The 12905-nt window shown below is 33.5% G+C and overlaps 1 protein-coding gene across 2 annotated transcripts; it reads left to right on the top strand.

The window, feature by feature from the left end:
- Positions 1-46: 46 nt before the first annotated feature.
- On the top strand, positions 47-12532 carry LOC133197793 (transcription initiation factor TFIID subunit 4-like). Of its 2 annotated transcripts, none has more exons than XM_061334002.1 (14): positions 47-1219; positions 2529-2666; positions 3126-3324; positions 3480-3607; positions 3887-3976; positions 4131-4301; positions 4981-5102; positions 5438-5607; positions 5968-6098; positions 6232-6357; positions 6474-6530; positions 9655-9765; positions 9923-9979; positions 10100-12532. In XM_061334002.1, exons 1-14 carry the CDS (start codon positions 80-82, stop codon positions 10211-10213), a joined length of 2754 nt encoding a protein of 917 aa, XP_061189986.1. In that variant the 5' UTR covers positions 47-79; the 3' UTR covers positions 10214-12532. The 2 variants fall into 2 exon arrangements, with proteins under 2 accessions (XP_061189986.1, XP_061189985.1); XM_061334001.1 differs by having other exon boundaries at positions 48-1219; positions 10097-12532.
- Positions 12533-12905: the final 373 nt, after the last annotated feature.

Here is a 12905-nt window from a genome sequence, read left to right as displayed (position 1 = left end):
CGCTAAACTTCAAAAATACTTCCCATAATTCTTGTGACAGAGCATGCGTACTTCAGTTTAAGTTGTGCTGTGGAATGAAATGGCGACCACGAACAGTCTCGACGATATTTTGTCAACAGAAATCGACGAAAATGCTGTTAATGCCCTAGTTGGTTCTTTGGAGTCACAGCTAGCCTCCACAACACATAAGGACACTGCACATTCTATTTCTGATGCTTCTATGAACAATAATCATATAAGCAATGCTAATGCTCCGGTAGCATGTACTTCAACTGTGTATTTACATAGCATCCCAACACCAGCTTCGAAGAATATGACAATTCAAAATAATGTAGCATTAAATAATGCAAACATATCTCATCTAAAAGCATCTCACTCTGATTCTCAGTTACTAGGTTTAAATTCTATTGTGTCAAATGTGAATTCCAGTGAAGGAGGTGGTTTATCAGTTAATGCCAATAATATCAATAGGAACTCGCCAGTGCCTGTGAATCATGTAAGAATTGTTTCTCAATCACCAACCATTACAAACTCGCGTAATTCACCATCACCATCAGTTCAAGGACAACTTAACAGTGTCAGTGTCGCAAATGTACGCTCATCAACGCCAAATCAAGTTGTGATAAACAATGGACAAAATTTACCAAATGTGAATTCTGCAAATAGTGCTAATTTTAATGCAAATGATCATAAACCTGTTATAAGGTCTACACATAACAGTCCATTAAACCAAATTTCTAGTCAGGATGTGAAGCCTGGACCAACTCAAATAGTGAATATCAAACACGAACCTGTTGGTTCACCCCAGACAGGGGTGTTAAGTGTGAAACAGGAGACAGGATCTCCAAGCTCAGGATTCGGTGTTAAGCAGGAGCACCATTTAGCAATACAACCTGTGCCTGGTGCACCACACAATGTGCCTCAACCAAATGTTCAGTTAGTGCAGGGAAAAGGACCAGTTGTTACAGGAAATCCAAGTGTGATTACAGTTAGGACACCTGGACAAACTCATCCATCACAAGTTGTTATGCAACCTCAACTTATCACAACTCAATCTTCTAGTTCACAGATGCATGTAGTGTCTGTGAGTGGGTGCACTGTTGCAACACGTCCAACAGGAACAGTTCAAATGACTCAAGGCAAAAATATTAATCCGCGAATGACAACTGCAGCTTTTAGACCTCAGCAAATTAGTATAGCACCAAGACCAGGAACAACGGTGTGCATTTTTTTTTTCAACAACAAAGAATACTTATTATTAGGCTTTTTTATACATGCTTTTAAGGGGCAATCACCAACCTCTATAGTGAATTTCTACATGTAATCTTAAAATAGTACATACTTTTAATACATTTATCCACTGGTCTGGTATATGGATGAAAGGGACAAAGTTTCTTCATGTTGGTTAGAGAAGGAGAATAAATAAGACTTGTAATCTATTTATTTTATTAAATTGTATTGGTGAAAAAAAAATTATCAAGACAAAATATTCTGATATTCCATGCCAAGTGAATGTTTAGTATGGGCAGAATTCTTACCCTGGAGCTATTTATTTCTCTTAGTAATAATAAAAGGTTAGGGGTGGGGGTTTACATATCAATCATAAGATTATTATTTTTGATCTAGGACCATTATTGAAAAGAATTTTGTTTTTCATATATCGATTGGCCAAATTCCCAAATTAATGTACATGTATTATATTTTGAAAAAAAATCTATCACAATTGCTGAATTTTAATTTGATATCACTATAAACATAAAGACATCCTATGAAAAATTTTATATTTAAAGAAAAATTCATATAAATTAAAAAATTATACTCTTCCATTATTATAGTGAAGTATACAGAAGTCTTATTTTAGAAATAAAGTCTATAAATTTTATGCTGCAATATTTGAAACTTCAGATGTCTGACAAGTAGAAATTTTTTAATGCATTCTGCATGTTTGGTCTTCTAAGTATAATATGTATATATCAAAATTGTTCATCCCTGTTGCAAATACATATATGATCTTATCCTTTAGAGCTGTAGCTGATTATATAGTATAGTTTAAGTTATATTATAGAACTATTGTATCTGCTAATATCAATTCACATGTAAGGGGAATAACTATACACACTACTGATATTTTGAGGAACTTGTTCATTGTGCAGGCAAAAGTAATTAATGTACTTGGTCAACTGTCTTGATTGGAAGTTATTTCTTAGTTTAATGCTTTCAGTATTGAAAATTTAAACACCAACAGAATAATGAAAACTCCAGTACAATGATAAATGAGTTTCTTGAAACTGGTAATAAGATAACGTCTTTCATACTTTAAAATATATTATTAATAATAGATAGATAATCAGACACCATTTAATATCCCTTTTCTTTGGGTTGGGGGGAGGGAGGGCTATGAATTATTTGAAATGTATTTTTCATTGTTTTATATCTTACGGTGTATTTTTTACTTAACTATATTCAGGAGAAAAGTTCAGTATGAATTTTACCACTTGAATATAGTAATGTTTTAATACACTTTGTAGCAAAACACCATTGCGCTGCCCCCTGGTGTTCAGATACCTCCTGGAGCTCAGATTGTACGGAATGAGCAAGGACAACTAGTTTTTGTCATCCAGCAACCTCCAGCAACCAGTGCAACGGGGCACCGTATGTATGTTAGAGTAAGTATGATACATGTACATATGATACACAAAGAGTGATATGTGTAGTCAAATACATGTATGTATATTACTATGTTAGTTAATTTTAAATGCTTTTAAATTTTAGATACACCATTAAATGTCAATGATATGCAGGACAAATAATTTTATTAAAGATAACTAATTCCATGGGTATGAAAGAATTTGATTACTTGAGAAAATTTTTATTGTGCCCAGGTACCTGCACCTTTGTGTTTTATCCCATACTTTACAAATGATGCTTGATAGTAATTATGCATACTAAATCAACCACTATGTAATATATGTCTAAAAAGCAACACTTCTGTTCATGATTAATAGTAATGGTGTAAAAATAGAATATTTTCCACGTTGGAAAGTTTGGGGGGGGGGGGGTTTGACAGAAATGCTTCTTGCAAAATGATGTTCATTGCATGTATTTGATGTGGTTGTTTGTTGTAGCCCTCAAATTCTCCTGGCCCAGGTCGCCCTCAACAGATAGTGACAATTCAGCCTCCTAACTCAGCCCTTGCACAGCAGGGAATCCCCCGACAGGTCCACCTAAGCACTGTCTCTACAGCCACCCCTGTACCCAGTCTGGTCCGCACTGCCCCTCCTGGGACTGCCATCCACTCCACGGCGTCAGGTAGGAGGCCAACAAGTATGTACACTTTAACACCATTTAGGAAACACTATTGTAGAATGTTGTAGTCGTTATTGGCAGAGATCTTTATCTGAAATTCCATCTGAAAAACTTTAATGACTTTTAAATTAGAGTCTGAGCATGTGTTAAAGAACTTTTTTTTTCTTTTGTAGGTGCACCTCAACAGCCCCCTGACAATGTCAAAAAATGCAAGAATTTTCTGTCTACTCTCATTAAATTGGCTCAGAGTCAACCTCCACAAACTGTCAAAAATGTTCGAGAACTGATCCAGGGCCTTATTGTGAGTTACTCTGCTGTTAATAGTTACCAATCTTTGTTTTTATACCTCCAAGAAGCAAAAAATATCAATTGATATGTCAAGGTTGTACATGTATATTTTAAGTGCATTGAGAGAAGTTCAGGAATGCAAATGATAACAATGTAATTAATTTTTTTTTTTTGGTAATACAGTGTACTTTAGAGTTCTTACATATTAATTTTCAGATATGCTTTTTAATTCTCTTAGGACAGTACTAGTTTGTATAATGGGGAAAAACTCTACATTTTCGATTTTATTTAGGATGGAAAAGTGGAGCCTCAAACATTCACAGAGAAGTTGCAAATAGAACTTCGATCATCACCTCAACCATATTTAGTGCCATTCCTTAAGGTAAAAGATTTATGACGTACATTGGACTTATTCAGATAAAATCAAGGGAAGGAAAAGCAAAAACCTGTTCAAATAAATTGCAAAGCAAGATTCATTTTAAAATAGATTTAGAACTCAAAAACTTAGCTTTAAAAACAATCTCAATGTGTTGTAGAAAAGTCTGCCAGCCTTGCGCCAAGCATTAATTGCCAATACCATGACAATAGATGGTGTCAAGCCCCCTCCCTTGGAGGTTCTTCATCCTGTGGCATCCATGGCGACTCTAGTCCACCCTCAAGTTCCTCATCCGTCCAGTCAACATGCAGCTGTGCGAGGCCAACCAATTGTGAGTATGGTTTAACAACAAATATTGTAAATCAACTTGCTTTTCTGGCTGCTCTCATGATTTTGCCGACTTGTTATTAAGCAGTGTTTTCAGTCCAGAGTTGTCTTTCTTTCAACCTGCTGGCATGTTTTTACATATTCACAATTTTCTTTCTTCAGAAACTTGATAGGTTAAGTTACAAGTGAAGATAGTTGATAAGAAGTTCAGAGCTACATGTAGTTTTATTTAAAAAACACCAAAAAACAATAATAGTAAATTCTGAAGTAGTTTTAGATAGAATATTTCAAAATATCGATAAGATCAAGCTCTATGAACCACACTGCTTAATGTCAGAACCATGTTAAAATGAGTTGGAGTGACCCAATATTTCTCACACTTCTTACCGAGTGCAAACCAAATGAATACAAAGGATATTTTAAATCAAAAGAATTGGAGACACACAAATTACAAAATCACAAATTAGTAACCCTGTACATTAAAATGTGTCAGTGTAATGATAAATGGAACGAGTCATTGATGTAAATCATGATTAAACTTGTTATATAGATTATTTAATTGTGTGGGTTTTTTTTATTGTTACACTGTGTGTTTAATTGGATAATGTTTTTTTTTGGGGGGGGGGGGGGGCTCACATCTGAATATTGCAGAATATTTGACATGACTCTGAAAATATTCATAGATTGGAATTCCTAAAACTGTGACAGCAATCTCGGGGAAAACTCAGCACCTTCCAGGTGTGGCAGGAGCACCCTCCCGGAGTTCTACCCCACACAAAGAGAAAACCAAATATGACTCTCTCAAGTAAGTGAGACTAGGACATTAATAGTAGAAGTAACCAATCTGTCTGCAACCTTATCACATAAACAATTATTTATGAGAAATTTCTTCCGTGATACATGTACACTAATGTTAATTTTTTTTCATTTTTTCATGTCTTTTCATTGTATATTGTTACACCGTTGTTCAGATTTCCTTATCTATTAGAAAACTTTTCAACAAATACTTTTCACAGATATTACTTTAAGGTAGATTGAATCATTTTGAAAGTTTATATTTGAATAATTAATTAAAGCTGATAAGCTTTCTTTGTAGAAGTTTATTGTAATTAAATGTTCATCGTACCTGTTTTGTTACAGGGACGATGATGATATTAATGATGTGGCTACCATGGGTGGTGTCAATCTGTCAGAAGAGAGTAAGAACATTTTGGCCAGTAATGCTGACTTCATTGGGACACAGATTCGTTCTTGTAAAGACGAGGCTTTCCTGCATCACGGACCTTTACTTAGTAGAATTACAGCAATAGGTAATATCACCGTCTATAAATTTTTGAGGGAGTTTTTTTGTCTATAATTGGGATGAGATCACTTAAGTGCCATGTTAATTCAAGCATCTAACATGATTAAGGGCAGTTCACAATTTCAATTTGAAGCTGATTATACATGTACAGTCAAACCTTGTTATTTTGAACTTTAGTTCTAGAAAAAAACTTAGCAAGTATTGAGATATTGGGGTGAAAATACATAAAGAAAAAGTGTTAGGGACTTCCAACTTACATAGATACATGTAAATCCTTATATTCGAGATATTGATGTTTGAGATACTGAATTTTCAGCTGTATTTATTTCAGAATTTGTCTATAATAATTCTTGTCTTTCTTCAACAGCCAAGAAGCATGGGTTAGATGACATCTCATCTGATGTTGCTAATCTGGTCTCACATGCGACACAAGAACGACTCAGAGATCTGCTAGAGAAACTCGACACCATAGCTGAACATAGGATAGAAATATATAAGGTACTGATTAAAGAGTTGGATGCTTTCTTTGTACTGTAAAAGATTATATTAATAACTAGTATTCAGCAGTGCAAAATTGGTTTCTGTAGACAGGATTCACATCAGAAGTGACCTTTTTTACATTTTTTTCCAGATGAATGATAAGTTTGAGGCTTCAAATGATGCCAAATCTCAATTAAAGTTTCTCGAGGAACTTGATAAACTAGAAAAGAAACGGCACGATGATCAGGAGTGGGAGAAAATTATGAAGGCGGCGAAGGTAAACTGAAATTTATGTGGTTTGTAGAGTTCTGAGAACTGATTTGAGTGTGAAAATTCTACATTTTGACTTTTTAGATGTCTAATGTAACACATAATGTGATTCATGTTTTTCAGAGTCGGTCAAAAAATGAAGACCCTGAGCAGCAAAAGATAAAACAAAAAGCCAAAGAGGTAGAGAATTACTGCTAAATAATTTACCTAGAGTACTAATGATATATTACCAGAATTTTTACTGGAACCATAAAGAAAATGATTTCTAATTCATTTACCTGCAAAAGAACTGGTATCAGGCATCACCTAAATAATCATTACAGTAAAACTGTTATACCACTGAATGTGTAAGATAAATATGAAGTACAAAACTTACCTTAGATCACTTTAAAGGGGCCGACTTGGGTTTTCATCGTGCAATACTTTGCACAGCATAGTAAAATCAATCGTATTTACTCTTTTAAAGCAATTATTTTCAATTTAGCAAATTTAAGACAATTAAAAAAATTACAGGTTAAAAAATTTTATTTCAATTTTAGATAATTGATTTTTAACAGTTTTTATACGCCCGTCTTTAGACGGGACGTATTATGTTATGGTGTTCATGTCCGTCCGTCTGTTAGCTTTTATCGTGTCCGGCTCATAACTTTAATACTATTAGGCCTAGGATTATCAAATTTTGTCAGCTGATACTTCTTGGGTAGAAGGTGTGTCGCACATTGAAAGTAGGTCACTCTGACCTTTAATTAAGATGCTGTGGCCAAATATGGAAAAATCCTGTCCGGCTCATAACTAGAAAACTATAAGACTTAGAATCATCAAACTTGGTCAATTTATGCATCTTAGGTAGAAGGTGTGTCGCGACCTATTTCAAGGTCACTGTGACCTTTAATTTAATTGAAATTTAAAAAAAAAAAAAAATTTTACTATTAGATTACACAATCCCAAAAAATGCAAGAGTGTTGCAGTATCCTTATTAAAAAAATGTTAAATCAAGAAAATACTTATTTTTTTCATAATATACTTTACAGCAATCTATAACAAATGTTATGTTACAAGGAAAAATTCCACCTCTCCCATGGGTGTAATTATCAAGCACTGGTCAAGAAGAATTTGATAACAGAAAATTGCATGTCAAATTAGAGAGAAATTAATGAGTTTAGTGTGAGGAGCTAACTGGTAGAGCATCTCTGATCTAGCAGGTGTTATCTATATCTCTTGGGAACTGGGCAAAAAGAATCAGCTATGTTGGATTAAATAGTTGGCTAGCCGAACTTTTAAAATGAATTTGGTGAAAAGTAATTAAAACTTATTTGATATTTTATAACAAATTATAATTTAAATAATATAATTATATATAATTAAAACTAATTAAACTCGGGATTGCAGCTTAAAACCAGTCTGACATTAAATCTAAAAAAAAATCAAGTATTTTAAAAAAAATGTTTTTAATTATGGTAGATAGTCCCTACAAATCTAAGAGTAAATTGCAGGAACCTTATTAAAAATGTTGCATCAAGATTACACAAGTTTTTTGTTTCTTTTTATAAATCTCTGTAACAAATTTAAAAAAAAAATCTTTGTTTTCAAATTTAATTTCAGAGTGACATAAATATGCATTTTTATTGCACTTCAAAGCAAATAGTATGTATAGATCCATTCATCCATTGGGATTAATGAGTGGACATGCATCCATGCAGTTAAAGATTAATTAATGAGTTCAGTGTAGGGAGGCTAGCTGTCTCAATCATTTCTGTTAGATGATCTCTGATCAAGCAGCTGTTATCTGTATCTTTTGGGAATTAGACAGAAGAACTGCTGGTCAGTTTATAGCATATGTCATTTGATGGCCAGTCTTTTATTTTTGATATTAATTTTATATAGATTAAGTTGTTAAGACTAAATTGATATTGTTTAATATGATATTTTTATTTAATATTTTGAAAATATCAACTAATTCAGAGCATCATGTCTCTCAAATCTGAAAGGTGGGGGGGGGGGGGGCAGATGGACATTTGTCAAGCTCTAACACAACCAGTTGAGGATCTATAATGTAATATTTGTTATAATTAATGCCTACACCACAGGAGATGTATAAACAAATATTAAAAGGAATGGAAAAATCATTGAAATCCTTGTATCAAGGTTGACATGATTTTCTTGCACTCTAAACTGTTTATGACAATTGAACAATATTTGATGGGCGTATCATGCTGTGGCGGGGCACTTTATTCAAATGATGGGTAGTTTGACATCTTATTGATATGTTTGTTACATGTAGTCCTAAACTTATAAATTAATTGAATTTTTATATCAATTAATTATGTCCGTATTTGGGGATATAGCTTGGATACATACACACTGTATTTTATTTATTGCAAAAACAAACTGTCTATGAAAATAAAGGTTTTTGTTGAAGGATACCAATGGGACTCAACATAATTTTTCTGGGTCATGTAAAATTTAGCTGGGACTCATCCTTCTCAAAAACCTTGAATCCTAAGAGAACCTGTCTATGGGACACAAAATTAATTCACCATATCTAGAAATTCATATCAGAGTTCGTTATAACTGGAAATTTGTTGTATCATAGTTCATTATAACTGTAACATTTTACATGGAATTATTAAAAATTTTCCCAATTAAATGACAATAAAATGAATAAAAACTTTATATCTGTAAATTTGCTGTATCTGTGTTCGTGTGAAATGAGTTTTACTATATTTGATTCATGTTTGTGTGGTTAGATGGTAGTAATTCAATGAATCTCAGTTATCCCCCCCCCCCCCTTGCAACCATGACTTGAGATCATTTTGGTAAAATGAAGGCCACTTGCAGAAAAGGTCTAAAAAAAAAAATTTGTCTGGTTCATAATTTTTTAAGCTCACTTACTTTTCTCTCTATGAAAGATCTGAACTATATCCTGTTTCTGATGTCGAACAGTGTAAACTGTTATATGTGTAATACATGTATATTCTATTTACATCTGGAGTTGAATAACTAAATACCAGATCATTTCTTCTTAAATTACTACTGTATACGGGTTATTTTTGCTCAGTGTTATTCTCACCCTTTCACACTTGCAAACAATTTTGCCCTGTTTTAAATTCTCCCAGTCACAATTTTGTTTAAGAAATTATACTGTGTACTTTGAATTCGCCCCGTTTTAAATGTACCCACCTGTGATTAGTGCGAAAGGGGTGAAAATAAAATGGGGACAAAAATTTTCTTTTATACAGTATGTAACTAATCTACTGATTGTTCAGGAAGTAAAACTAGTCATTGTTTTTTTTTTGTGCTATAGTTACAACAGGCTGAGATAGAGAGGATGAGGCAGGAAGAGGCCAACCAGACAGCCCTGGCAGCTATAGGACCGAGGAAAAAGAGGAAAACAGACTTTGGAGAGATTAGTACTGTAAGTCTGGCAGAGGATTCTCAGTTTATATTTTCCTGTTATGAAAATTGAATTTTCTTACATGTTGTCCACTACCCTGGTATGTTATGGATTCACACCTGATAAAAAGACAGGGATTCGAGTTAATTACATGTACATCTTCTTTGTTTATTTACAGACCGGAAGTGGAGGATTTAGTGTTAGCAATGGAGGCAGTTCTTCATCTTCAAAAACTGTAAGATGTCTTTTGAACATGCATGTAGATGCATTAGTAAATATGCACGTGCATTTATTGTATTTTGTTTCAGCACTTGTTTGTAGTTTATTTCATATGTGTAATTTTTATCATTAGCAGACCAGCACACGGCAGAGAATCAAAAGGGTGACATTACGAGACGTTTTATTCTTGATGGAGCAGGAGCGCTCACTGGGCAAATCAACTCTCTTGTACAAAACATTCCTCAAGTGATAACATGTCATGGTTTAGGCAGGTTCCAGTCGAGACCAGTTGGCTGTTCAGCATTTCTGTGTTGAAGTGTGTGATGTAATTCTGTAAACCCCAGCCACATATATTTTTCCAAGTTCCTCTAAGCTTGGATATACAGAAGTGACAGAAACTTCCAATATGTAGGCGACTGTCACAGGAAACAGCTGAAAGAAAGATCTGCGCCCAGGACGACACTACTCCATGAAAGATAGGTTCCATGGAGGAAGTTCCCAAAAACAGGCTGAATTTTGTCAGCTGTGTTACTTATTATAAACAAAAACAAAATACAAGACAAGAATTTCCTGGAGGGAATGATTTACAGTGCTAGTGTATGTGTGTGTGAGAATGTGTTGAACTGATGGGTGGTAGACAATTCTAGTATTATATGTATTAGTATAAGCCATCTGCTGAGTTTCATTCACATATCCAAGCTTTCCATTCTTAAAAACCAGCAAGCTAATACTCATTTGTTAATGCAGTGTAAATGTACACGATTTCATTCCCTGAAGTGAAATATTTCTTATAGAGGTAAGTGTTTGTATAGATGCACATTCAGTGTTCAGGATAGTCCAGTGTTAAGAGTTGAGTTCATGATTTGGATTTAATAGCCTTGTAATATATGATACAATATTAACACCAGAATTTAATGTTTAAAAATTGACATGTACATATACATAATATGTGCGGTAAAAAAATTAAAAGGCAGGAAATTCAGTGGGGGAGGTGTGTTAAACCCTTTGTTGAAAATGTAGATGTCGTACAATTCTCAATTTTTATGTTTGGATAACTATCTTAGTTTTGAACATGTTGCTAAGCAAATCCCCTGAGATCTAGGGAGAGATTGCAGATTTATAAAATGTATTAATTCAAGTCACGTGACTGCCAGTCATTTGTATGTATGAACTACATGTATATTTTTTAGGGGTAAGAAAACTATGATTTAGGTGAGAAACTTACTGTAAGACCTTAATGTTTTATTAATATAGTGGAAGAACTACAGTACTTGACACCCTGTGATGTTTGATGTGATAATATACAAAATAAAAAGCATTAATTTATGATAGTGAGATGACCATTATACATATTGCTGTACTTAGCACTGACAGAAGTCCAGCTATTCATTTAATATCAAACACTGGTAAATCCCCAGGGAGTTTCACTCTATAAGATAGGCAGTGTTTTTGGATGGGGTAAGCTAAAACTATCTTCATTTGAATTTTTTCATTCAAAAGTTGTTTTTTTTCTTGTGTGTATCAGATCAAATTTACTTATTAACCGTCTCACCAAAAAAAAAAGAAATCTTTGCCAAATACTTACAAGTTTGGAGGCTGATATGTTGAAGAATTCTGTTATATAAGGCAGCATGGGTGAAAAACCTCTACACTTCAGAAAGAATTTTTTAGTAAAGGCCCCTAACTTTGTGTTAATAATTTTATATGTAAATTTATCTTCACTAATCTGTAAATTTACATGTTAATCAGAGCTGGCAATTTCTTCCATTGCATAGACTAAATTGCATTAACTTAATTTTATGCCAGGATTGCTGGCAACCTAATTGAATGTATACATTTGATTCTATAATATCTTTTGCTTGCTCCACATTAAGTATTAACACATCAGCTTTCTCTGTGGTTAGCAATATAGACCCTTAAGGTCTCTTGGTCTATAAACTGGCATAACAGGATTTGTGGCAAAGACAAGGTACCCCAGTTAGTGTGGGTGACGAAGGCAGCTTCAGGAGTTCAGAATATGTTTTGCTGATTTTACCCCTAGTAATTGCTGTAGAATTGATGATCTCTTAGCCAGTTAAGGGATTTTATAAAACTGCTATGTTACTTGTATCATTCAAGGCAAGATTCAAGTGTGTGTATTTGCGTGTGTGTGCATTGAAATTTACTGTATTTCATTTTGTGTAATCACAGCAGTGTGTGTGTGTATACTATGTTTCACCATAGTAAATAACAATGGTTAAATAATTTATTGATAATGGTGTGTACAAATAAATCAATGTTGTGCATCCTGTGTTTTGTACAGATACATTTATATTTTATACAGTGTTACATATTTTGAAGCTAATTTTATTTGTAAATATCGATCACATGACAGTCATGTGACAAGGCGGCCTCAGCCTGTAAAACATCTCAAACAGTAGTGAATTATTTATCTACTATTGAATTTACATGTATATCCAATGATATGGGAGTTGTCATTTTGTTTTAAAGTATATAATAGAAAAATTATGTGAAAATTTAGTTTTCAAACTGATTGGATATCTATGGAACTAATAAAACTGAAATGCTAGTTTTTTCCTTATACATATGAGAAATGTTGATTTGAAAGGGAGAATTGTTTGTCAGGAATAATCTTAAAATGTTTTAACATTTTCAGCTTTGTCTGAAGAACTCTGGCTTATTTCAATTTTTAATGTGAAAAACTTCGTTTTCATGACAAAGGTAATCAATGATCAGAGGAAGACGACAGACTTTGAGGCCAAAGGTCAAGGTCATTTGTAAAAAAAAAAAAAAAAAAAAAAAAAAAAAAAAACACTTTTTGACCACAGAGTCTTGGGCATATAAACCCAAATATACAAAGAAAAAGAATTCGCAGATCTTATGGCAGTGGCAATTGCTCAAAAATCAAAGTAAAAGGTTAAAGATTATTTATATTTATAGCA

This window comes from Saccostrea echinata, unplaced genomic scaffold (genome assembly GCF_033153115.1).
Source record: "Saccostrea echinata isolate AGI-Se365-2 ecotype Australia unplaced genomic scaffold, CSIRO_AGI_Sech_v1 ptg000030l, whole genome shotgun sequence".
NCBI classification, from domain to species: Eukaryota; Metazoa; Mollusca; class Bivalvia; order Ostreida; family Ostreidae; genus Saccostrea; species Saccostrea echinata.
This window is presented reverse-complemented; position numbering and strand designations above follow the sequence as displayed.

Bases quoted from the DNA above. Each gene is read 5' to 3' on its own strand.
- LOC133197793 (XM_061334001.1), top strand. From the start codon at position 80: ATGGCGACCACGAACAGTCTCGACGATATTTTGTCAACAGAAATCGAC. The intron at 6,358-6,473 runs GTAAACTGAAAT...CATGTTTTTCAG, and splicing joins AAATTATGAAGGCGGCGAAG to AGTCGGTCAAAAAATGAAGA. The intron at 9,766-9,922 runs GTAAGTCTGGCA...GTTTATTTACAG, and splicing joins ACTTTGGAGAGATTAGTACT to ACCGGAAGTGGAGGATTTAG.